General features: G+C 40.1%; 1 protein-coding gene across 1 annotated transcript in view; it reads right to left on the reverse strand.

Moving 5' to 3' along the window:
* TMPRSS15 (transmembrane serine protease 15) overlaps window positions 1–27,640 on the reverse strand; it is a 259,431-nt gene that overhangs the window by 125,822 nt on the left and 105,969 nt on the right. The window contains exons 10-12 of the mRNA XM_075851216.1: window positions 22,789–22,929; window positions 12,515–12,664; window positions 3,219–3,327 (exon numbers count right to left, since the gene is read on the reverse strand). Coding sequence (XP_075707331.1) covers window positions 3,219–3,327; window positions 12,515–12,664; window positions 22,789–22,929 — 400 coding nt within the window. The remainder of the gene's footprint in view (window positions 1–3,218; window positions 3,328–12,514; window positions 12,665–22,788; window positions 22,930–27,640) is intronic.

Below are 27,640 nucleotides of genomic sequence, written 5' to 3' on the forward strand. Positions count from 1 at the left end.
TTTTACCACCTGAGATAAAGGGGCTTGTTGATACTTTCATCCTTTATGCCCTTTCCGTAACACTTGGGCCACTTAGTCTACTTCTATGGAATGTACACCTTGGTCTACTTGGTCTACCTCTATGGTATGCATACTTTTGGCCACTTGGTCTACCTCTATGGTTTGTACACTTTGGGCCACTTGGTCTACCTCTATGGTATGTACACTTTGTGCTACTTGTTCTACCTCTATGGTATGTACACTTTGTGCCACTTGTTCTACCTCTATGGTATGTACACTTTGTGCCACTTGTTATACCTCTATGGTATGTACACTTTGTGCCACTTGTTCTACCACTAAGGTATGTACACTTTGGGCTACTTGGTCTACCTCTATGGTATGTACACTTTGTGCCACTTGTTCTACCTCTATCGTATGTACACTTTGTGCTACTTGTTCTACCTCGATGGTATGTACACTTTATGCCACTTGTTCTACCTCTATGGTATGTACACTTTGTACCACTTGGTCTACCTCTATCGTATGTACACTTTGTGCTACTTGTTCTACCTCGATGGTATATACACTTTGTGCCACTTGGTCTACCTCTATGGTATGTACACTTTGTACCACTTGGTCTACCTCTATGGTATGTACACTTTGTACCACTTGGTCTACCTCTATGGTATGTACACCTTTGGCTGTTACTGATATGAACGGTCATAAAATACATTTATAATCCAAAAAGTTACTATAATATACCCGTACATACCGGAATTATTAACATTATACAATCCACATACCTTTATGCCATACATACCTCATCATAAGAACAGAGAAATTGGGAGACCATAGAGACCAGATACATTGGGGAACATTTAAAAAAAACAAGTGCAAAAAAAAGTTGAGCATTTGCCTATAGCAACAAATTGCAGCTTTCATTTTTCAGAATGCCTTAGAGAAATGAGAGCTGGAATCTTATTGGTTGCAACTATTCCCCCTTAACTATGTAAAAATGTGTTTATTATATATGTCTCTTTAATGTGACACACCAGGTGAAAATCCAGCTGTTACCCGAGTTGGGGCATCAACCACACCTGAAGGTTTCTCTTTAGGAATACAAAGCAATGTAAGGCATGCCTCTCAACTCTCTCGGGCCTCACAGAGGGTGGGACTTTTGCAAATGAGCCCCAAAATGGGTGTCATTGGAATGTTTTGTGAGTGTTCTGGGGCCCACATAACATTGATTTAAATATTTGGAGGCATGTAAAGGGGAGGGGGGGGGGTATGGAATAAAAATGGCTACGTGGTATTGGAAATGTTAATTAAACATTAAATTTAGGCAATATGTTGGTGCCATGTAGTCAATAATAAATAAATAAATGCAACCTATTAGATATTTCAGTATGTTCAAAGGAAAAAATGCTGTCAGGTTGATGCCAAAATTGCCTTATTGTGAGTTTGTTGATATACAATTCAACCGAATAGGAATGAATTGTGTAAAAAATGCAATGGGGCAGATTAATCATTGTATTTACAACAATTATTTACCGTCAATGCATTAAAAAACTTTGATGTTGACAGCCATATTTATGAGGCACCTGCGCCACTTTATCAAATACATACAAATGTGTAAGCAAAAGTGGGCCAGGCTTTATAGTCTTGCCAAGTGCAACTTACTTATGCACATTTTTCTCCACTAATCTATTAGAAAAGTGGTCCATGTGCCCTGTTGATAAATCTCGTACACACTGCACAGGAGAGAAATGTTGGCAGACTGCTCACAGAGTACACCAGTATTAAAACCCCTTGGCGACGTGTACTATTACGTTTCTGTTGCCAAGGACTTAAGGCAAAGCAATGTAATAGTACATGATGATGATGGTGCGGGCTCAGAAGCTGAACCCGCACCAGCGTCAGCGGGTGTCAGCTGTATATGGCTAGGACCAGAGCTAGTCTCCAATCTGGCCGATTAACCCCTAAAATGCAGCGCTCAAAAGCGAGCGCTGCATCTATGGGGTTTTACCAGCAGATCGGAACCCAGCGATGTAATCGCGAGGTTCTGATGACTGCTCTGGAAAAACGGAGGCCTAACAATGGCCTCCTGTCTGCCAAGTATAGAAGCCTGCAAGGTCCTGCCCGGAGGCGGGGTCTAAAAGGCTTCCGTCCCCAACAACAAGATGTTGCAGGCTCAGAAGCTGAGCCTGCGGCATCAGCCGCCGGTGTCAGCTATATGTTACAACTGACACCGTGCTGTAATGTCAGGAAATGGAGCTAGCTCCGATCCCTGGAAATAACTCCTTAGCTGCCGCAATCAAAAGCGATCGCGGCATCTTAGTGGTTTTTAGCTGATCGGCATCGATGAGATGCACAGTATTCAATTGCATCTCAGCTGTTTCATTTAAAATCTAATGTGGTGGCAGCAGAGCCCAAATCATGAAGATTGTGTCACTGTCCGAATAATTCTGGACCTAACTGTACATGGAGATTTTTTGCAGTTTAACGTTCTAATTGTGAACTATCTAGTTTTGGCTGCAGTCCACAGTAATACTTTGAAGTTGCCCTCCTGTGGACTGCAGCTGTCATACAAAATGTGAAAGTTCTGCTACCAAAAGTCTTCATGTATCCCCAGTCTAAAAGTGCGCTTAGGGCTTATGCAGAAGCTAAAGCCATATAATGCTCCAGTGTCATATGTCGGAGGCAATGCTTCTAGAAGAGTTTGCCTCCACACTTTGCCATTTGATGGAGCATGGCACAATTCCATCTTCGTATGACAATGAAATCAAAAGCACAGGTGGATACAATAGGGCACTGTACATCTCTATGGGTACTCTATTATGGCGCTGTACAAAAGAGTCATAAAATGGCCACGAACATGAGTCCTTAGGTTCTGCAACTTTTATTTCTGTTTTTGTTCTGTATGACATCATTTATAATGACACATGAAGAATATAAACAGTACAAAAGATATTCTGTGGTAATTTGTGCTTATCGAACACTTTTCCACCAGTTACCGTGTGTTACATTATTTCTACTTATGCCGCCTGTCTAGGGAAAAAAAAATATAAGACAGGCTATTAATTTGTTTATACAATTTAGCAAAATTGCTCTGCTTATTATGCTTGAGCAAACCAGTTAACCTTTTCCATAATAGTAATTACGTGTCTTTACTGGGTGGAATTTATTTCTATTATTATTATTAGACATAAGCATTTATTTTATGTCATTTTCCCTCTTACCAGAAGCTAAGGCACAGGGGGCCTGATGATGATGACAACATCAAAGGAAGGCTCAAAAGTCGAATTACTTGGCCAAATCCTGGTCCAGTTGGTGTTGATATATAGTAACCTAAAAGTAAAAGATTAATAAAAAATTTCCTACAAAGAAAAAAACTTCAGATACATTATGTACATACATAAAATCTAATGGCATTCTCTATACATATAGGACAATAATTTACAGGGTAGCATATTTTAAAAAAACAAAAACATCCTGGACAACATAGAGGGGGTCCCCAACTTAGTACCTGCTCCCTGCTTGTCAGAGCAGAGAGCCACCAAGAAAGAGCAGCCCTCACTCTGGTGGACGCGGCCCATCCATGCATTACATGGTTGGCAATTAATTTGTATGGCCGGCCACAGCTTTTTCTCATGAGAACAGATAATCAGCGGGGGACTTCTGAATTTGATCAGCCGCGTCGACCACTTTAATTAACTAATACGTCAATGTCTTTCTGTGGAACCTTATAACACAACTCGAGAACACCGTACAGACATCCGTGACATGATAGCAGTCCTAATAGCATCACCCATGAACATCATCTCACTGTTCTGCAAAACCGCACTGATTTTCATTTTACAATTCTTTCTATATTTATAACAAGCTTCCTCACAATCCCACTAGTTAGGCTCAGAATGATATTCATGTTTTAGTAGACTGATGAAAAACATTTCAATTCTCTACAAATTCGCTTGCATAATTTTTCCTCTATATACAGTACCAGAAATTCTCAAGGATCCAATTTATCTAAGTCAACCAGCTGTTTCTGCCTGTTGATAGTCATATGAACAAATAGTTTAAATTTTTGATTTTTTTTTTTAAAACCTCGGATGCACAAACATAAATTATATTATACACTTTCGTTTTGCTATAATTTTATCTTTTTAAATACTTTGCTGTCTGGTGCCCTTTTTGATGTGTTTTATTCTTGGATATCAAACCCAAGAGACCCTTTCATTAAAACAGAATATTTCATCCAGCCAAAGAAAGCATTGCTAAAACAATTACTCTGCACATATTTGACTTGTAACTTTAAGTTTCTCTGTTTAGGTTTCTGGAGTGACTATGGACACTTTTGGAGTTCTGAGTTTTAACAATTTATTTATGGCACTTGACAAAGTAAATCTTCAAGCTAAAAACCCAAAAAGTTCGTTTTTGGCAAGAAGTGGGTCACCTAAATCCTTACCTGGGATTCTACAATGTAGAGATATTAGGGCATCTTCCTGGCTACATTCCCCAATTAGCCACTGCAGTAATTAGTGACATCAAATTCCCAGTCATGCCATCAGTATTACTTAATATAGAGGATGAGGCAGTGTCATAAGTAGGAGAATTCAGACAGCAAAAGACCTTAGGTTTCCTCATCAAGGACTTCCGTAAAGTAAAATTTCACGAAAGAGATTTGTCTATATTTTAAGTAAATGTCCGACCTTGTACACCATTTTTTTTATATAAGTCCAACATTCTGTAATGCATAGACATTGTGACATAAAAAAGAATAACATTCCAGCTAGTGATGATGGACCAACAACCCACACGTAACCGCTGTAGCCAATCACTGCCTTAGCGGTAATGCAGCAGTCACAGGCATGTCATCACTGCAGGACAGCTAACAAAAAACACTGGAACTGCGGCGTTGGAGTGGCGGGGATATATCAGGTGAGTAATATTTTTATTTTATTTTTTTTTCACATTTCTTGCCTTTAGCCATTTTTTTTATTTTTTTTAAAAACCCCTTTAATCTCTCCATAATGGTGACCACAGATTTTACTCTTTGCATTGCAATAAGTCAAAACCAGCAGCAAAAATCCACAAGAAATCCACTTCAGATGGAGCATGCTACGAATTTGAAAATCTGCAGCATGGCCCTAAATGTATGTGGATTTTTTTCTCTAATGCATGAATAGGCTTACTTGCATTGTACAGTCTTTAGATTTCTGTTTGGAGCAGTCTATAGCTCACTCATGGTAGACAACAATAGACATAGATAAATAACACTATTTCTGGCTATTATATGACTTGTATCAGGGGCGTAGCTAGGGGGGGGGGCAAGCGGGGCATGTGCCCCGGGCGCAGTTCAGAGGGGGGCGCCTCACTGAACTGACTGGCAGGGAAAGTCGTCCTGCCCAGCCAATCAGCGCCTTTCATAGACGCTGTGTTCAACCCCCTGGAGACCTGCGCAGAAGAGAGCAGGTCTCCATGGCTGCCGGACGGCGTGGGAGCGGGAATAAGGTGAGTTTGAAATGTTTATTTTTTTTTATTGTAATAGAAGTGTGTGTCTGTATCTGCGGGGGGGGACTTTGTTTACAGGGGGACTATATCTACAGGGGGTGTCTATCTACAGGGCTGGGCTATATACAGGGGGACTATATCTGCTGGGCTATATACAGGGGGACTATATCTACAGGGCTGGGCTATATACAGGGGGACTATATCTGCTGGGCTATATACAGGGGGACTATATCTACAGGGGCGCTATATACAGGGGGACTATATCTACAGGGCTGGGCTATATACAGGGGGACTATATCTGCTGTGCTATATACAGGGGGACTATATCTACAGGGGGACTATATCTACAGGGGGCTATATACAGGGGGACTATATCTACAGGGGGGCTATATACTGGAGTGGGCTGTCTATAGAGCACCATATACAGGGGTGGGCTATATAGTATATAGCCCCCTGTAGATATAGCCCACCCCTGCAAATGGTGCTCCATAGATAGCCCACCCCAGTATATAGCCCCCCCTGTAGATATAGTCGCCCTGTATATAGCCCAGCCCTGTAGATATAGCCCCCTGTAGATATATTCCCCCTGTATATAGCCCACCCCTGTATATAGCCCCCTATGTATAGCCCACCCCTGTAGATATAGCCCACCCCTGTAGATATAGCCCCCCTGTGTATATCCCAGCCCTGTGTATATCCCAGCCCTGTGTATAGCCCAGCCCTGTAGATATGGTCCCCCTGTAGATATGGTCCCCCTGTAGATATGGTCCCCCTGTATATAGTCCCCCTGTATATAGTCCTCCTGTAGATATAGTCCCCCTGTAGCTATAGCCCACCCCTGTATATAGTCCCCCTGTAGATATAGCCCACCCCTGTATATCGTATCCCACAAATAGCTCTCCCTATAGTGCTCCACAGAAAGCCCACCCATGTATATAGCCCCCTTGTACATATAGCCCACCCCTGTATATAGTGCTCCACAGATAGCCCACCCTTGTATATAGTATATACAGGGGTGGGCTATCTGTGGAGCACTATATACAGGGGTGGACTATCTAGTGGAGCACTATATACAGGGGTGGACTATAGGTACAAGGGGGGGCTATATACAGGGGTGGGCTATCTGTGAAACACTATATACAGGGGTGGACTATATGTGGAGCACTATATACAGGGGTGGGCTATATCTACAGGGGGCTACATACATGGCTGGGCTATCTGTAGAGCTCTATATACAGGGGTGGGCTATATCTACAGGGGGCTATATACAGGGGTGGGCTATCTGTAGAGCACTATAGGGGAGTTATTTGTGGGACACTATATACAGGGGTGGTCTATATGGGGGCACTATCTACAGGGGCTCTATGGCAGGCACTATCTACAGGGGGCTCTATGGCAGGCACTATCTACAGGGGGCACAGTGTGTGTGTGGGACACGGTGTATGGTGCTATTATAATTAGAGGTGCAGTGTTTGGCGCTATTATATTTAGGGGCGTAGTGTGTGGTATAATGATAACTTTATATTTATTTATAGGTGCAGAAATGTTGGTAAAGTGAGAAGCTGAAGACATGTGAGCGGCAAACTGCAGAAATGGACCGGGAGAAGTCATCATAGATGTCTGGACCAAATGGAGAAAAATAACTAGAATCTGAGACGTCACCGGTGAGTCACTCAATGTAAATGTTCACTCTGCCTCTAATCAGCACTGTAGTCACTGTATGATCTGCAGCGAGATGATGGGTGGTATGATTATGATAGGATTTATTTTTTGTTAAACAGCATCTCCCAGCATATCCTTATCATTGTTCGGTCCATGCTGGGAGCTGTAGTTTTACGCCGTGCAAACCTATACGGCAGGGGTTGCACTAAATTGAGCTGTATTTGTTCTGGGGCTGTATATATGTACAGAGCTTGGTTCTGGTGTTGTGTATAGAACCATATTGCTTGTGAAATGTACAAATAATTTTATGCTCGCGTTACATAAAAAGAAATGACACGTCGATTGGTGGAGAAAACAAACACGGCGAGGGGGAAGGAGATGTCGGGAAAGAGGTTGGGGGGGGGGCGCCAAACTGAATCTTTGCCCCGGGTGCTGGAGAACCTAGCTACGCCTCTGAGTTGTATAAAGCATTGTATAGCAGTTTTCCTCTCTGCAGGCTGCATCGCTATTTTTCTGTGAGCTGGTGGGCAGAACCTAACTGCTATCATGTCTTCTATACACAGCACACATAGGGAAGAATCCTGCTTTCCAGTCTCTTTCTCTCTCTCTCTCTATATATTATATATATATATATATATATATATATATATATATATATATATATATATGATAGATAGTCAAAGAACTCCAAAATACGAGACAGAACTCCACAGTTAGTGAAAAAGTGGATTTATTCACCACATGCAACGTTTCAGCCCTACTCCATGGGGCCTTTCTTTTGAGAAAGGGCTGAAAGGTCGCATGTGGTGAATAGTGAATAGATCCACTTTTTCACTGACTGTGGAGTGCTGTCTCGTATATTGGAGTTCTTCGACTAAGTATTTAGGGACACCGGTCATGTGCCCAAACGGGCATATTGCACCCTATTGACACGGATTGAGAAACAGTGCTGCTTTTTTACTTCTTATATATATATATATATTGTTACGTCTATGGCCACGGTCCATCGTTCGGCCGTTAACCTCGACGGCCGTGGCCATGGACATCTTACCTTGCTGCAGCGTCGTCCCCCTGTGAGGCGCCGGCACTCACTTCCGGACTTCGAGTGTCTCCGGGCCAGTGCGCACATTTTTGCAGGAGATCCGCAATCTAGCCCAGGATGCCCTGGGCTATAAAAAGGGCTCTGCCCTCTTGCTCTTTGCCAGAGCATTGTTTGTTTCCCATAGTTTGTCGTGCTTATGGTCTCCCAGTGTCTTCCAGTTTCCCAGTGAACCTTGTTCCTGTATCCCGTTTCCGTGCCACCCAGTTTTAGTGCCGTGCTGTGCTATTGCCGTGCTGTGCTACAGTCTACGCTTGATTTGCTACGGCTCACTTGACGTCTTCCCGCCGCCTGGTCCTGGACGTGCCTGCCTTGTTACTGCCTACAATTGCCTCAGGTACCTTAGCTGAACTATTTGAACTCTGTACTTACCTGTTTGGCCAGCTGCCATCCCGCTACGCGGTACGGCCCAGTGGGTCCACACCCCGCATCGTGACATATATTTATATATATATATATATATATATATATATATATATATATATATATATATATATATATATATATGAGCTTATACCGTACTAATGAGCAGAGTAGCTGTGAATCCAGCACTTGTGTGAGGCAGTAACACTTACCAGAAGCTGCAGAATGTCTATGTGTGTCTTTATCACTCTGCTCCTGCTCCTCTTCCCCTCTCCATAGACTTTTTATGGGCAGCATCTGTGTGTGTCTCTTTCTCTCTCTGCTCCCTCCTTCTGCTCCCTTTCCCCTCTTCATAGACCTCTAAGGGCAGGTTTTGAGTAGAAACTACGACTACGAGTTCCTGCACCCCCATGTCCTGCAGTCTGTAACTACGGATGGATTTTCATGGCAACAGGGGGTGGACAGCAGATTACAGGAAGGAAGACACTGAGTGACGGTAACTTCACACAGAATTTGCATGGATAACACAACAAAAGTTGATATATATCAGGTATACTATTAGATTAGCATGAGTTGTTTGAAAACTTAGTGTCCATGCAGGAGTTTTTCTAATAGTAGTGTGATTCTACTATTATTAATATATTATAGAGCTGTTTATGTTATGCAACATAGCCCCAAACCAGAAGTCAGACTTTCTGAATTTTCAATTTCAATCTACATCTTTGAAATAAATATTTTAGTTAAAAAGGCTAAAAGTTCCCAATTTATTTAATACTTTAGAGAAATATAGAGATTTGTGATCATTCACTTATCCGCTTATATAAATATTCTCAAGCACATACTTTCTGTTTACTGGAAGACTGTTCCCTAAATTAACCCCAGCAATCGAGTATTATGCCTTGTGAATAGAACATCAATTCACTGCACCCTGCTGCTCCTTTCATTCGCAGTTCAAGCGGATTTTATACAATCCCTACGGGCTGTGTACATCAAGAGATCAATCCTATGAATAATCCAGCAAAAATCATTTTAAAGTTGGGGCTTGAACTTATATTCAAAAACTATATATAAACAGTAGCACTCAAACAACTGTATCATCCAGTAACATGTTTTATCATTTCCATACTGAATATCAGAATCTAAATTTCTTGTGGGTCAGGTTTCTCCCTTATTGTAGCACTGTTGTCATGAACAGGGACATATATTGAATGATATTTTTTTTAGTAGGAGTTTGCTGTTCTAGTATACAATACAGAGACACCAGAAGTTTTCTGCTATGCAGCTCTTAGGGGAGGGGTCCATGGCTGACTTTTAAAAATTGCAGGAAAACATTGCAGACACCCGTCAATCATGGTAATGTTGCGATATTCCTACGAATGGCAGGTGTCGCCAATGCCGCCATGAAGCTCTAGTCTTACACATTTATTTATTGGGACACACGACTTCATCATTGAATTCAGGTGTTTCATTCAGTCCCATTGTCACTGATGTATAAAATCCAGCACCGCACCATGCAGTCGCCCTTAAAAACTTTTGTGATAAAATGGGTCATTGTAAAGAGATCACTGAATTCCAGCGTGATACTGTAATAGGATGTCACCGATGTAACAAGTCAATTCGTGAAATGTATCTCCTTGATATTCCATGATCAACTGTGAATGGTATTATTGTAGAGTGGAAGCGTTTAAGAACCACAGCAACTAAGCCACGAAGTGGAGACCACGTAAAGTTACAGAGCGGTGTCGCCGAATGCTGTGGCGCATAGGACATAAAAGTCGCCAACGCTCTGCTAACTCAATAACTGCAGAGTCCAAACCTCCTCTGGCATTAACATCAGCACAAAAATTGTGCCCAGAAGCTTCATGGCATGGGTTTCCATGGCTTAGCAGCTGCATGCAAACCTTACAGCACCAAGCACAATGCCAAACATCGGGTGGAGTGCTATAAAGCACGCCGCCACTGAACTCTGGAGCAGTGGAAACGTGTTCTGTGGAGAGACGAATCATGCATCTCTATCTAGCAGTCTGATGGATGAGTCTGGGTTTGGCAAATGCCAGGAGAACGTTACCTGCCTGACTGCATTGTGCCAACTGTAAAGTTTGGTGGAGGATGGATAATGCTATGGGGTTGTTTTTCCGGGGTCGGCCTAGGTCCCTTAGTTCCAGTGAAGGGAAATCTTAAACCTTCATCATACCAGGACATTTTGGACAATTGTATGTTTCCATCGTTGTGGGAACAGTTTGGGGTTCGGCCCTTTTCTGTTCCAGCCAGACTATGCCCCAGCGCACAAAGCAAGGTCCATAAAGACATGGTTGGGTAAGTTTGGTCTGGATGAACTTGACTGGCCTGCATAAAGCCCTGACCTCAACTACATGCTACGCTGCTTCTGTAACTGCCATTCACTACTATCGGAGTTACAGAAACCGCATAGCTCAGCGAGTTACGGTGTTTCCGTAAAATAAAAACTAGCTAAATTTTCAGGAGATGCTAAAGATTTTTAAAAGTTAAAAAAACAACCCTTTTCCTATTTTTCCCCAAGCACAATGTAAAAATAAAAAAATAATAAAAAAATTGGTATCACTGCATCCGTAAAAGTCTTAAACTATTACAATATAGCATTATTTGACTCACACAGTGAACGGCGTAAAAAATACATTCATAACCCCAGACTTGTTGACTTTTGGTCACCATAGCGTTAAAAAGAATGAAATAAAAAGTGATAAAAAAAATCGTATGTACCAAAAAATTGTGCCAATGAAAACTACAGCTCGTCCCGCAAAAAGAAAAGCCCTCATACCGCTCAAATTATGGAAAAATATACAAGTTATGGCTCTCAAATTGTTTTTTTTAACCAATAGTTTTTTCTTTGTAAAAGAAGTAAAATATTACATTTTTTCCTATTTTCTGTTGTCTATAACCTGGGTGCATCTTATAGTTAGGTGCGTTTTATAGTCAGAAAAATACAGTACTCCCCTCCCCCCCCCTTTATGTGTAAATGATAAAAATTTGGTTGCCCACAGTCACCACTAGAAGGAGCACAGGAACTTAATGTATACTGGTTTATTACTAAATCCAATGTATTCACAGTATGCAAAATGCTCTTAATCTCCCCCTAATAATAATAAAAAAATATTATTATCATCACTCTTTTTCCAAAATAACCTGAATAAAAGTGGTGTCCTGGCCATAGAGGAAGGTCTACCTCTCGGGAAAGAGGCCTTATACAGAAATTACTTGCATCATAGATGATATTTTTTCCTTTATCGGTTGTCAGGAGACTTGTCTGCCCAATACAAGTGATTCATTGAGTCTCGTGACTTCTTTAAGTGCCCGATGTTTCCCTGAATAACAGCATTTCTCTGCAGCTTCTTCTCACAGCTGTTCTGCCTATACATGAAGACTCATTGTATTAAAGTATGAATAACACCCTCTTTAGAGGGTCTTACAACTAGTGACGGCAAGATGATTAGCCATACTGCACTATAAAAACTAGTTTTGTGGAGGTAGGACCTTCTCAAATCCCTGTTCACACCATGGTTGGGGCTTACAGATTACTCATTTTCTTTCCTAAATCCATGTAATCCCCACCCCTGCACAAGGGGGTGGTACAGGATTATAAAAACATGGTTGCTCTATTCAATAAAGAGCGCCACACCTGTCCATGGGTTGTGTCTGGTATTGCAGCTCCAATCTATTAAGTGAATGGGGCTGAGCTGCAATACCACACACAACCTGTGGACAAATGTGGCCCTGTTTTTGGAGGAGATCAGTCATGTTTTTATAATCCTGTACAACCCCATTAATTAACATTACAGTCGGAGTGTGCTTTAGTAGCAACATCATTGTATTAACATTACTTTACATGCTATTATCACACGTAATTGAAAAAGTTGAACTAACCGGACTCATTGCCAAATGTGTGGTCATAATCAGGTCCAGAAAATGGCGGAAAATTTGGACCATTGAATCTTTCCCAATCCGCATCATCATTTATATCCTGACTCCAGTAACAGAATCCATCTTCAAAGTCACAGTCAATCTTCTCTTCATCTTAAATAAAACAATAGATAACATACCTCAAATAAATAATGGAAGTGTCCGAAATTGACAGAAATAAAACTCTGCAATGCCATACATACCACCTGCAGGCTATACTTAAATATTTGTCGTACTTGTTCAGTCAGGCTCATTGTGTAAATCATTATCACAAGAATATTAAGCATATTAAAAATGGATAAAATACTGTATAGACAGTAAATTATTGTGTATGTATAAAATGTTCTTCTAATAAAAAACCACACTATAGAAACTAATAAAGAATCCAAACTCCAGTATGATACAGTGCACTGTATACATTTCCTTTTCCATCTTCTATATTTGTATATTATTTACATTGCTTTAATAATAAGAATAAAACATAACCTCAACCTGCATCTCCACTCAGAACCAAAAACTGTGATTTTAGTTGATGGACGCATATAATAAAACCATTACCGGCCTCAGCAGTGTGAAATGTGAGCGTTCACACAGGGCACATCAGCTACCCGTGCAGAAGTGTCAACTCACATGGCCTGTCATCCAAAGCTTGTCACCATCATGTATCTCAATATTAAGTGTTTAGTAGTATTAATAAGAAATTGTATAGGAGTGTTATTGGATCACTTTGTATATGGATCTGTTATTTGGTCACGGTTTGTATTATTTAAACACTGTATTATGGTTTACAAGGCCTCATACACATGACCGTGTTCGTTCCATGATATACGGACCGCATGTCGGCCCTATTTCCCGGACCGAGCACAGTTCAAGGAGCCGGGCTCTTAGCATCATAGTTATATATGACGCTAGCGTCCCGGCCTTCCCGTGGGAATACTGTCCTGTACTGAAACATGTTTTCAGTATTGGAGTCTGACACACGAAAAGGTAAATTTAAAACAATGAAAGTTTATTGATCAAATTAAAATAAACACATATGTTAAAACATAGAGATGATAACCACAAAGGAAAAATGGACAACCAGAACATGTGTCACAGAGCAGCACTGTGTGAACAGGCTGAGCACACCTATGTTGAGTAGCAATACATAATACAGAGGTGATATGCAAACAGCCACTGTGTATAAATACAAAGTGCTGGGAGATTAATGCATCAAAGATGTGTACACTTTGTCGTTTCTCTTCTTAATATATCTAGGACAACAGTCCATGCACAGTTACAGAGAATAACAAGACATCTATGCACATCATGGTGTGTGAGAAAAAACTCTTACCCATCTCCCGGTTGATGTGACTGGGGTGGACGCCAGTCACATCAACCGGGAGATGGGTAAGAGTTTTTTCTCACACACCATGATGTGCATAGATGTCTTGTTATTCTCTGTAACTGTGCATGGACTGTTGTCCTAGATATATTAAGAAGAGAAACGACAAAGTGTACACATCTTTGATGCATTAATCTCCCAGCACTTTGTATTTATACACAGTGGCTGTTTGCATATCACCTCTGTATTATGTATTGCTACTCAACATAGGTGTGCTCAGCCTGTTCACACAGTGCTGCTCTGTGACACATGTTCTGGTTGTCCATTTTTCCTTTGTGGTTATCATCTCTATGTTTTAACATATGTGTTTATTTTAATTTGATCAATAAACTTTCATTGTTTTAAATTTACCTTTTCGTGTGTCAGACTCCAAGTCATAGGTTGTGTTGCATATTCAGCGGGTTCACCGTTACCACCATGCTTACCATGGGCCTGTGGCCCGGTTCCCGATAGAGCCCGTACATCACTATGAAGGGTTATTTACCAGTGATCTTCTAGGGAACTGTTTGGTGTCCTCCATTTAGGTATAGTAATGTTTTCAGTATTTCCCGGCTCCCTGAACTGTGTTCGGTCCGGGAAATGTGGTCCACATGCGGTCCGTATATCATGGAACGAACACAGTCGTGCGAATAAGGCCTAAGAGGGAGTTTGTGGCACTGCTACTTAGACACTGTACTATTTTTGCAGTGTATGGTGGTGCCGGCACTGTTTAGTATAGTATACTGCTTTCTATTAATGGCTTAAACCAGAGTAGATTAATATCTAAAGTCGCAATTAGAGGTTATATATCCTAGAGAACACAACAATAGGAGTGGCAATACAATGGACAGGGAGCCTGCAAGGGCATACCTAGAAAGCAGCACAGGAGACATGGGGATTTTTGTTAGGCCTCACTCAGCCAATGTATATTTGCCAGTGGCAATCGTTGTTCAAAAAAGGATTCCTCTTCTTTTTACAGCAGGTCGATCATTACCGATCACTGTGCCAAAGGGGTTAAACAACCGCAATTGAAAATATTAGATGAAAGAGTGGCAATCAACCACAGCTCCTCTCCCACAGCTGGGCTTGTGAGCAAAACACCTGCTACAGCGAGCCCACTATCACATACGGACATACATACATGCATACATACATACATTTTGTACATACATACATACATACATACATACATACGGACATACATAGATATTGCACATACATTCATACATACATACATACATTCTGTACATATATACATTCATACATACGTGCATATTGTACATACATACATACATATATACATACATACTGTACATAAATAAATACATACATACATACATACATACGGGCATACATACATACATAGTGTACATACATACATACTGTACACACATTCATACATACATACTGTACATAAATACATACACATATATGGGTATACATACATACATACATACATACATAGTGTACATACATAGAAACATACATTCATACATACTGTACGTACGTACGTACGTACGTACGTACGTACGTACGTACGTTCATACATACATACATACGTTCATACATACATATTGTACATACATACATTCATACGTTCATACATACATTCATACATACTGTACATACATTCATACATACACACATTCATACATGTACATAATGATGTGGGATGCGGTTAATAGGCCAAATTAGATTATGAGCAAAACATGTACTTTGATATTCAAATGTAAATATTATCTCTAAACTGTACGTAGCAGAGCTGAATTTCTCCTTTATCTCTTTGGTAATGCATTGCGTTTGCATCCTGCTAAGATAATAATGTAGGGTCACCTGCAGTCCTTTGGAAAACCACACATTACTCATCATGGGATAACATTGAGGAATGCCAAAGGACAAAATTAGACTAAATTCACACTGCGTTTATGTTAGGTGAAAGCTTAATATTCCCCCGAACATATAGCCAGATGTATGCAACTGTATGTCTTTACAGTTGCAAACATCTACAATTAATTTCCATAAAAAATTTTTTTGTTGGTTACAGTTGTATTTTGCTTCGTTTTTTAATACAGTTAAGGCAACATAAACAGACCAAACATATATCAAAAGGACCCCTACGTCAGGCTAAAGAAAGTCGATGGGCACAGAAGACGTATACATTGGGAGATTTTACTTACATACAGTATATGCAGAGTGTTCACCCCAAACATGTTGCAAACCTAGCTTAAAGGGGTTATTTTATGAAGAATATTGTATGTTATTAAATCCAGCCCCAAATTATGGCCATTTTTCGTATTACACTTATTTAAAAAAAATGCTTATATGCTGAGCAAGTAAAAAGAGAGTGGGACAGTGTTACTGCAATTGCTCATGCTCAGCATCTCCTCTGACAAGCAGAGAAGACACTGAAGCTTCAGAGTCAGCCGGCTCACCACACCAGGGATCCCTCCGCATATCCAATGGAGCAGAAAGAGAAGCAAGACTGAGCATGCGTGTCCACCTTTACTAAGGTGGACACAGACAACTTATTGAATAGAAACTGCAGGTGATGCTATGCTAACATTACACCAGGAATATATGGCAATATAAACAATTAAAAAAAAATAAGTGTAAATACAAAAAAATTTCATCATTTGGGACTGGATTCAACTTTAAACAATATTCTTCGTGGGACAACCCTTTAAAGGGTAACTACATTTTTGACAAACTTCTAACATGTCATAGTGACATGTCAGAAGTTTTGATTGGTGGGGGTCCAAGCACTGAGACCCCCACCAATCGCTCAAACGAAGCATCAGAAGCGCTCGTGTGAGCGCTCAGCCGCTTTGTGTCTGTTCGGCTTTTACCGGAAATTCGTCTATCGGAGTACGAGCTCAATATAAAGTCTATGAACCCGTACTCTGATACATCGGCTTTCCGTTGAGAGACGAACAGAAACGCAGCGACTGAACGCTCACATGAGCGCTTCTGCCGCTTAGTTTGAGTGATTGGTGGGGGTGTCAGGGCTCGGACCCCCACCAATCAAAACTTCTGACACGTCACTATGACATGTCAGAAGTTTTTCAAACGTATAGTTACACTTTAAAGCTACACTCAACTCAACTTGATCTGTAGGCACTCGATAATAGATTTTTGAGTCAACCAAAAGTTCAACCAAGTTTTTCCTTTCCCTAACTTCAGTTCTGTATGAACAATGTCTCTCTTCAGCAATCTCTAAACTTTATAAAGTAATCAAAGTCTAAACTAGTTTCTTTACAAACTACACTGAAAATACCGTACATTGATTTGCATCTGTGATTAAAGCCTACAGTGGGATTTTGTGACATATTCCTTTGTTGCGATGACAATCCATGCTTGACTAAGACATCAGCCTTAAATTGGGACTCTAAAACTACAGAGTAGTAAATATGGATATATTTATAACAATACAATACCTAATAAAACGGAGTAAGAAGTAGTTACTATCGAGAGCAAAAAATTTGCTCTCTGCAGAATTGTGTTTATTTTAACCTTTCATGGAAGCACGTATATTTCACCAGTAATGCTATTCCTTGAAATAAATCTATGGCGCTGTATTTGTTTTAAAAGCACTTTAGGAGCAATAAAGAGGATAACTGATGGTATACCAATACCAACTTTAGTGCCCCACTATATAAAAAGGTTGAAACTCGAATTTCTATTAACTCCACAATATAGTTTTATCACATGGAATCATATAGCAGCGTAATATCGCCTCAGCAGAGTTGAGACTTGAGCAATTTTAAATAAACATAAATAAAAGAAAAAAAAACTAAAGGCCATAACTCCAATTTAAGTGACTTTTGATAAATCTCAACTGCGACTATAAAGTTTTGCCTTGTAAGCACTTAAAATGTTGTTGCTGCAAGGATGAATGCTGGCCGAAAATGCTGTTCTCAATTTGCAATGTATATGAATTGGATATCAAAGGATAATCAGCTTTCACGGCCATAAAAATTGTGTTATGGCCACAGCCAGTGGGAGATTTGGCTTCCATTTACCCTCACTCTTTTGCACTATAATGTTAAATTGGATTTAGACTCATAACAGCACGTGACAATGTTCTTCTGCTTTACCTACAGTCAATGATAAAAACATGATAAAAACTGAGCATTATTTTTATTGTTTAAGAAAAAGTTCTAAAAAAATTATACTTCACGCCTGCAGTTGGCATAAGAATTTTGTTTGGTGACCTAGCCGTGTATCTAAATACCCTAAACCCAGGCCAAGCTAGAGGAACTCTCCAGCGCTAGGGCAGATCCCTCCGCCAGCTATTCTTTAGATACACCTATAAAGGATGTATCTAAGAAATTAATAGAATTTGTAATGATAATATTAATAATATTCTTCTTTTGGTGAGGGGTGTGTAAGGCTACCTTCAAAGGGGTTTTCCAGAAATAGACATTGATGGGCTATTGTTACAATAGGCCTCCATTGTGTGATTGGTAGAGGTTTAACATCTGGGACCCCCACCGATCAGCAGAATGAAGGGGACATTGGGCTGACTGAAACGCTGCTGCCCCCACATTACTTTTTGGAGTCACAGCCATATGTTCAGATGCATCAATGTCAATGGATAAACATTGAAAAGGCCACAATGCCCTGGAGTGCGTTGAAGCCCCTTCTTTTTGCAGAATGCTAGAGATCCCGGGGGTTAGACGCCCACTGTCATCTTTTATCCCATTTGTGACCATGGGTGCCTTTAACCCTCCTATGATAAATGCAAAATTTCCCTTTTTAAGATGAGGTATTCTAATATTTGTATTTATATAATTATTTTTTAGTACTTAGTCTTTCTTAGGGCTTTCTTATAGTAACAAAATGTTTGACATTATTTAAAGCATACCTAGTTTTCAGATGGCTTTTCAGAATAGGCTATCATATGTGTGTACATGAGGTATACCATTATTTATGCCCTTAATAACATTACTTGTATTCTGCGTTATTTAGCCCCTCTGCAGGTTCTATCTTTAATTCTCAGTTGTCTCTGAACCAGTAGGCAGATGCTTAGTGCTGTCATGTCTTCTATACACAGCACACATAGAAGAGGAGAATCCTGCTCTTCTATTTCTATCTTTTGCATATACTGTATATATACTGCAGCAATATGGACTAGATTATACAGAAGCAATGAGCAGTGTAGCTGGAAATCCAGCACTGAGGTGACAAAAATCTTACCAGCAGTCTGTGTCTTTCTCACTCTGCTCCTGCTTCCTCCCCCTTCTCACCCCTCCCACCTTCATAGACTTGTATGCATTAGGTCTGTTGCTGACTCACTCTATCCCTTTCTCTGCTCCTCCTCCTACTACCCCTCCCCTCTCCATAGACTTGTATGCAGCGTGTCTGTTGATGGCTCACTCTCCTCTGCTCGCTGTTCCTGCTCGCCCTCCCTTTTCCATAGACTTGTATAGGCAGATAGTGAAGAGACACCCCCACTTACTGCTGTCCATCTCCTCTGTAAATTGGGACGGACTTTGCTTGACAACAGGGGGTGAACAGCAGATTATAGAAAGGGAGACACCTAATGGCAGTAAAGTCCCTTTTACACTGGCCGATAAGTGTCCGGTGCAGCGAGTGCCGATCAACGAGACATCGTTGATCGGCGCTCGTTTGCTCCTGTTACACGGATCTATGGATGGGGACGAGCGGATGTTATTCCGATCGCTCGTCCCCATACATTATTATCATGTCGGCAGCGCGTCTCCCTGTTTACACAGGGAGATGTGCTGCCGACAACGATAACATTACACTTTTTTAAAACGATACAACCAGCAGATGATCGAACGTTTGCTCGTTCATCCGCTGATCGCTGCCCTGTTTACACAGCGCAATTATCGTCAATGAGCGTTCTATGAACGCTCGTCTGCCTGATAATCGTACTGTGTAAAACCCCCTTAACTTCACACATATTTTGCATGGATAAAACAACTACATTTTAACAGTAAGCAAATTACAAAGTCGATCTGTATCAGGTATACTATTGGATTCAAATTAATTGTTTGAAAAGTTAGTGTCCATTTAAGGGAAAATGTGCTGAAATAGGAAACAAAAAAAACATTTTACTTGATTTTCATAATACAGGTGTAAAGTTCACTAGCCATGAGGTTGTGTGTGTCTAAAATTCCTATTTAGCTGTGCCAAATTTGTAATACCGTCTGTCCCATTTTCACTCATTTGGTGCACTTTGTGCCATTTTTGCCATCACATAAAATGATAAAATAATTATCTTAAGACAATATTGATAAATCTTACCCAAAATGTTTACAATTTTTTGTTACAATTGAAAACACAATATTTTCTTACCAAATTCTAATCATCATACTTCGGCTTCATTCACATCTGCATCGGGGTTCCGTTCATGGCTTCCATCAGACCTTTCCATCACGGGAACCCCTGAACCGAAACCAAACTAAAACCATAGCTTTCTGTCTGCATTACCATTGATTTTAATGGTAATGCTTCCATTGCTAATGGTTTCCATTTGTTTTGGGGGAATTAATAGCATAGTCGACTATGCTATTGATTCCGCAAAAAGAACGGAAACCTTACGGAACGGAGACAAATGGAAGCCATTAGCAATGGAGTCATTACCATTGAAAACTATGGTTTCCATTTAGTTTCAGCTCACGGGCCCCCTAACGGAAAGGTCTGATGTTACCCATGAATGAAACCCCGACGCAGATGTGAACGAAGCCTAATATATAAAGGACAAGCAGTGTTACCAACGACACATGGTGTAACCACTTCAGCCAATCAGTAGCAGGTTGAAGCAGACATACATAGTGCTAACTGTAACTGCTGAGGCACGACTTCTCAGCCTGCCCCTCATCTCCCTGCATAGACTATTCTAAAGGGAGCATGTCACAAGAATTTTCACCCTCAGGTCGGGTACATTGGGTTTAGTGGTGAACATGCTGGTGACAGGTTCCCTTAATAAATGTGGTGTTTTAGTGAGAAAATGTATCCAAACTGTCTAAAAGAAAAAGTATTTGTTGCCCATAACAACCAATCACAGCACAGCTTTCATTTTACCAGAGCAATTTAATTAAAGCAAAGCTGAGCTCTGATTGGTTGCTATGGGCATGACAACAACTCCTAGAGACAGACAGCAACATAATACAAGTACATACATACACACACAGTGAATGAGCTGCTGCAATAATAATAATTCCACCATTATTTATTTCTATAAACAATGCGTTACCCAGGAGACAGAGTGGTAGCATACAAGGGACAGCGATGACAGGAGACAGAGCGGTGGCATACAAGTGGCAGAGTGATGGCATATTATGGGGCATATTAGGGGGCAGATTTTTCTAGAGCCCGTTGTATTTTTTCACACAACAGGCTTTGTTGCTAGTTAAGAAGACATAAATGAAAACATGCCGAAAACTTGAAGGTGGTTTTACTTTCCTGTGCTAAGCAATTTAACAAAGTGAGGGCAAGCTTATTTTAGAAATAGGAGTTGCAAATGCCAGAACAACAGGTTCTAATGTGAAGCTTGTGGGTGGCCGGCGCTGGGGAACATTACTGTATAATATTCTACTATGTCTTTATAAATTCTACAATGTCTTTATACTGCATGACCATTAACCCTTATGATTACAAAGCAATTGAAAACAAATGCAAACTTGTATTAATGAAAGCCCAACAAAAGCTTTGTAGTTTTGTCACATTTTATCTACTCCGAAACCCAGACACCAAAGGAAAAAGAAAAGGAAAACATTTTATAAATCCTCTTTACTTTCCAAACATGAAATAAAACATAAAAAAACAATACAATAATAACAACAATGTATAAAGTACAGTACAATGTATCCTGCGTCTTTCAGAAGAGATGCCATTGTTTTATTTTTCTACCACAAAATTAAGACGTACCTCCATTTTCAGAAAACTGACATATCATATAGATATATTAGAAGTTTTCATCGGTGGGGGTTCAGGGGACGGCTTCTATTGGTTGTTCTTTGGAGAGCTGTTGACAGCCAGGAGATAATTATGCAAGTCTATTGGCCATCGTCAAGAATAGATGAGAAAAGCGATATGTACCAAAGCTGCTGTGTATTTTAAGGCTGCTCATACACACTAGATAGCAATTCCTCCCGATCCTCACCCCGCTCCTGATCCACTCGACCATGCATGCATGTAGAATAGCAGGAAAGGAGTAGGCCATTGCCAGACATCTCTGATGGCGGCTTATCTCCTCTAAAAGCAAAAAGATTGGACATGTTGAAATCCAACTGCCCGATCGATCTCTTCCTAGAGATCTGCCACCAGGGAAGAGACGGGAAGCCCCATATACAATAGATGGTCGGCTGGTCCCACCGAAATCGTCTGAACCGGGCGCCATTTATCTAATGTGTATGGACAGCTTGTCTAGTACTTTAGCAGATTTGTCCCAGCAACAGAGGGGGACACAGAGCCCAGACATCCATCAATTGAAACTTTGGATATGTGTGTGTATAATATATCAGAACTTTTAACTCAAGTTATGCTTTGTATTTTTAATACAGATGTAGCAGTGCTTAAGTAGATTTTCCAAAATATGACAATAATGGCCATGTGGCTGTGTGTGGTACTGCAGCTAAGTTCCTGCACAGAACCTTCTTTCTGATGATCAATGGGAATTGGATATCTTTAAGATTATCTCTACTTTAAGATATTCTTTAGGTTTACCTGAAGACCTATGCAAATCCTATATGTATTAGTTGTGATTTCAGTGATTTCAGTAGTGCTGTGACCTCATCTGCACAGATGAGGCTTGGGTGTCTAATAATGGCCTGGGCAACTGGCCTGATCTGCCAGTAAATTATTATTAAGATTTGTCATGCCATAGTTCACCCATGGGAATACTTACTTGTCACACCACTGATGGCAAACACTGAATACATTCCTTCAAAACCAGTAAGACCAATAGACATAAGATCAGTCCTAAACTCCACGGTGACTTGATTTGAAAAAATGCGAAAACTTCCAGGATTTGTTCCCCAAAGCGATGCTGGAAATATATAGAATATCCATTTATAGGAATGTTTAAATATACATTTGCTATATACTAATATAGGGGCTAATGTTTCCATGACTAATAATAAGGGAAAATCTAATTATTTTAACCGTATGCATATTTTCAAGTAATAACCCATTATACATATTGCAAATTACATTTTCATACCGACCCCATAAAATATAACCCTGGTTCTGCACAAATTGTTACATGTACAGTAGTATATTTAAAAAATAAAATATACCATTGCTCTTTTGTGAGGTGAATTCACTTTATTCATGTGAGAGTTCTTCATTGAGGTGAATTAATTAATATTAATGTGAACACAAATACTTCATATACAGTAAACTGAAACATGCAGACATTGGTGGTTTTAATGTTTTATATTCTGCTAAGATTTATTATGTTATTTAATAATATAACTAAAGTGTAAGGCTTCGTTCACATCTGCGTTGGGGTCCCATTCTGACGTTCCATCGGAGCTATCCGTCAGAACGGTGTCATTGATTTCAATGGTGACGGATCCGGTGCCCATGGTTTCCGTTTGTGTCTGTTGTGCAACAGACCCGTCGTTTTGCCGGAAGCAATAGCGTAGTCGAACATCAGAACCCCAACGCAAATGTGAACGAAGCTTAACAAGGTCACATTCTAAGCGGAAAGCCGGGTTTGTTAGATTAGATGTAGATTTGCATTTATTTGATAAATTAGAAGGATATATTTACAGACCAATGAAAGCTAAAATGACAAACACAAAATCAGTAAATATAGAGTATGCGCTTGATTCATCCTCTCCTGTCATCAGCCTTCTTTTTAATTATATCTGTTTTACAAAAGTCACAAGCACAAAAGGCCGCCACAAAAGTTCATACAGAGGTTAGGACCACACTCAAACTAAAATAGTAAATTATTAGCATAATTAAAAGCATAATTAAAATATCAATATGGGGTTGGGGAGTCTGTCACTAAATAACTGGGAAGATTTATATTAAAGCGGATGTGTTACTGGAATATGCTGCCCTGTTTACGAGCAGCATAGTGTGGGGACCGGTCCGCTCTACTATTAGCCAAAACGGCCTAAGAAATATTGTGCCGTTAGGTTAATAGAAGCACACAACAATTAGGCCCCATGCACATGACCCTATATTTTATCCGTAATTGCGGGTCCATTCATTTCTATTGGCCACGGACACCTTTCAGTATTTTTATTGATGGGTGACCGTGCTGAAAAAAATGATATAACCTGTCCTATTCTTGTCCGTAATTATGGCACGGACTCTCCCATAGAAGCCTATGGGCGCTATAGTAAATACGGACGGCTACTGATGGGCATCCGTAAACCGTCCATATTTACTGAAGTGTTGCTATGCAACATGTTGGTGACATAATTTGCAGCCTCCCTCCTTTTTTACAGATCTGTATATATACGGATCAAATATAGATGCAATACGGACCATATTTACGGATAAGTTACGAATGACTACAAATCCCTATTTACGGACAGTATTTACGGATAAATGAAAATACGGTCGTGTCCATGGTGCCTTACAGTGGACTCATAATTAGGAGTCTGCAGTATTCATGAGGAAAGCAGTCCCCTGCCTCGCCTCACCTTACACCTTCTCACCATTAAATGATTGAAGGCTGCCATGTATACATACAGTTACACATCAGCCGTGAGTCAGTAGTGAGAGGAGTAGAGGGTGGCGGGGATAGGCGGATGATCCTTTCATGAATACAGTGGACTCCTAACTATACCAATATTTTTTAGCCCCCATCATTATGACACGCCATTTGGATGTTTGTAACCAGAAAAGCACGTGGTGCTTTTCTGTTTACATTCATCCTTTTGACAGCTGTGGCGCGAAACAGGCAGTTCGCACGGAAGTGCTTCCGTGCGACCTGCGTGGTTTTCACGCACCCATTGACTTCAATGGGTGTGTGATGCGCGAAATACGCCGAGATATTGAACATGTCGCGCTTTTTATGCAGCGGACAAACGCTGCGCAAAAAGCACGGACTGTCTGTACTGCCCCATAGACTTCTATTGGTCCATGCGAGCCGCGTGAAAACCACGCGACCTGCACGGACGCAATTCACGTTCGTGTGAATCCGCCCTAAACGGGACAGCATATTCTTGTGACAGATCAGCTTTAAAGGACTCTATCACTTCACAGACCCCTATAAGATCATTTCTAATATGTTCATGGTAATGTGCTGCAGCGAAATTGCACTAAATAAACGGTGCCTTAAACTCTCAGACAACATACGCGACTAAGTTCATCAGCCCATTGGAGTCTCATTGGAGGAAGTTCTGACTTCCACGCCCTAGGGATTATCAGTCTAGTTGCTAACAAGTAATGGCGGAGCATATTTCGTTTCACCATCTTTACAGGGACAGGTAGCATGGACATCAGGGCCATTTCCAGGGTTAACAAAAGGTCAACATCACGGAGGTAATTCAACAGCAACCTAATTTTTTCCCCATAAAGGTTTAATTTTAGGACAGCTTAACCAAACATACCCCATTATGCCATCCCTGGCCTCACATCTCCAACAAGCATCTAAGTGGGAGGAAAACACCAACTATAACCACACCAGAGGTTTTGTTTTTTTAACCACCGAGTGAGTATTTTATAACTGCTTTCCGCAATCTTACAGGATTTAAAACGTTTTCACGCATAAAGAAATGACCTATCAGAGAATTAACAGTACATAAAATTATGTTCTCATAGGCATTACGTTTTTTTTGTCATGAACATGTACTTTATGGTGTTGGTTCATGTAAATAAATAACGTGTCTCTTATTACTCCTGCTCAGGGCTTAGCTTTCTAGGTTGGTTATGATGATAGTAAAATTAAATTATAGTCTATTCCATGCAAAAAGGAGGGTCCTATCCAGGACTTTAATAATATTTTTAGGTTTTCAAATGTCTTTGAAGGGATAGTCTGTGGTTGAGAATGGCATTAAATAACTCCAGGATATTACAATAAATATTGTAATGGACATTAACCAAAATTTTGAACCTATGTTATGAACAGTCCCATGTTGTGGCCACCATGTTTAATTATTGTTTGGAGCCATTACCAATGGACGTGACCAATGACCTAAGGCTGTTCCCTCTGTTGTCTTGCATAGTCCCAGAACAGAAGTGTAGTTATGTGGGTGCATGGTATAGTAAACATTGTGGGAAAACCCCTTTAACCCCTTGAGGACGCAGCTATTTTGGACTTTGAGAACACTGGTTTTTGTTTTGTCGTCACTGCACTCCAAGAGCCATCATTTTTACTTTTTCCATGGATCTACGATGGCTTGTTTTTTTGTGGGATGACTTGATTTTTGAATAATGTCATTTTGGAATACATATATAATTGAAAACTTTTATTATTATTTTTTATTGGGATTAGAAAAAAAAAAGAGGTAATTCTGCAATTGTTTTTTGGTTCTTTTTGTACGTCATTTTCTAAGCGATATAAATGACATATTAACTGCATTTTGTATGTTAGTACGATTATGGCAAAAACAAATTTATATTGGTTTTTTTATGCTTTACTACTTTTGTACAATAAAAACGCTTCTTTAATAAAATGATTTGCTTATGTGTGGCCACATTTCAAGAGCTAAGATATGAACATTTTTTCGTCTATGTACCTTTATGGGGGATTTTTTTTTAGGGAGTTTTTGATGGAACGTTTGGGGTACATTTTAGGGTACATACAACTTCATTACTTCCCAGAATGCCATGGAAACCCATCAGTGCCCCAAGGTCACGTAGTGGGGGCACTGATGGCGTGACAGAGAGAGCCCCATTCCTCTGTTTAACCACTTAGATGCTGTAGTCACAAGGGGTTAAATGGGCGGGAACAAAATTATCTCTGATCCCTGTCCTTGCAGCAGAATGTCAGCTGTAACATATAGCTGCACCCACTGCAGATTGGGCAGACACAACTCTTGAGCTTGCACCATCCCTGAGCCGTACATTTGCATTACTTGGCACTAACCACGTAGTGCCAGCGCCATCATGTACGGCACATGACGCAGAGGGATTATTAGTTAAAGATTATATTAGGGAAAGGCAAAATTAGCAAATTTCCAATAAAATATTATTTGTATTCAGTGATTTACCTTCCATAGAAGCAGACCATGTGACTGCTATGGTGCCTATAGAGAGAGGGTACTGAACTGCTTCCCCGGCTTCCAACACACAATCTCAGCATTTTTCCTGCAGTGACCAAATAGGGGGAGCTAACTAGTTCAATATTAGTAGGTGTATAAATAAATATGCTGTAAGCATGTAAAAGGCAAAGGCGAATTGGAGCTGTATGTGTAAAAATGAATTCTGAATATTCCAAAATTACAGTGGACATTATTTTCAATAATGTTTGAGCACCCTTTGATTTCTGTGCACTCCCTGTCTCATTTCAAGCAGAATAATGAAATGGATCTTCACTTTATAAAGTTATAAACTTTCACTAAAGGTTCATAGAAAAGCAGTCCCACTTTCATTTCTGACTTGGGCCCAATTTCTTAGACTATTGGATAATTATGTAATTATATTAATATTATACTAATTTTAAAGTCTGTTTTAAAAACAGTCTTATGAGATTTGTAATTTTCCTCTGCTATAAACTTTCAATGTTACTTCATATCTGCTTAAAACAGTACAATGAAACCTTGTAGAGGAAAACTATTAACATAATGCTATTT

Source organism: Rhinoderma darwinii, chromosome 2 (genome assembly GCF_050947455.1).
Source record: "Rhinoderma darwinii isolate aRhiDar2 chromosome 2, aRhiDar2.hap1, whole genome shotgun sequence".
In the NCBI taxonomy this organism is placed as follows: Eukaryota; Metazoa; Chordata; class Amphibia; order Anura; family Rhinodermatidae; genus Rhinoderma; species Rhinoderma darwinii.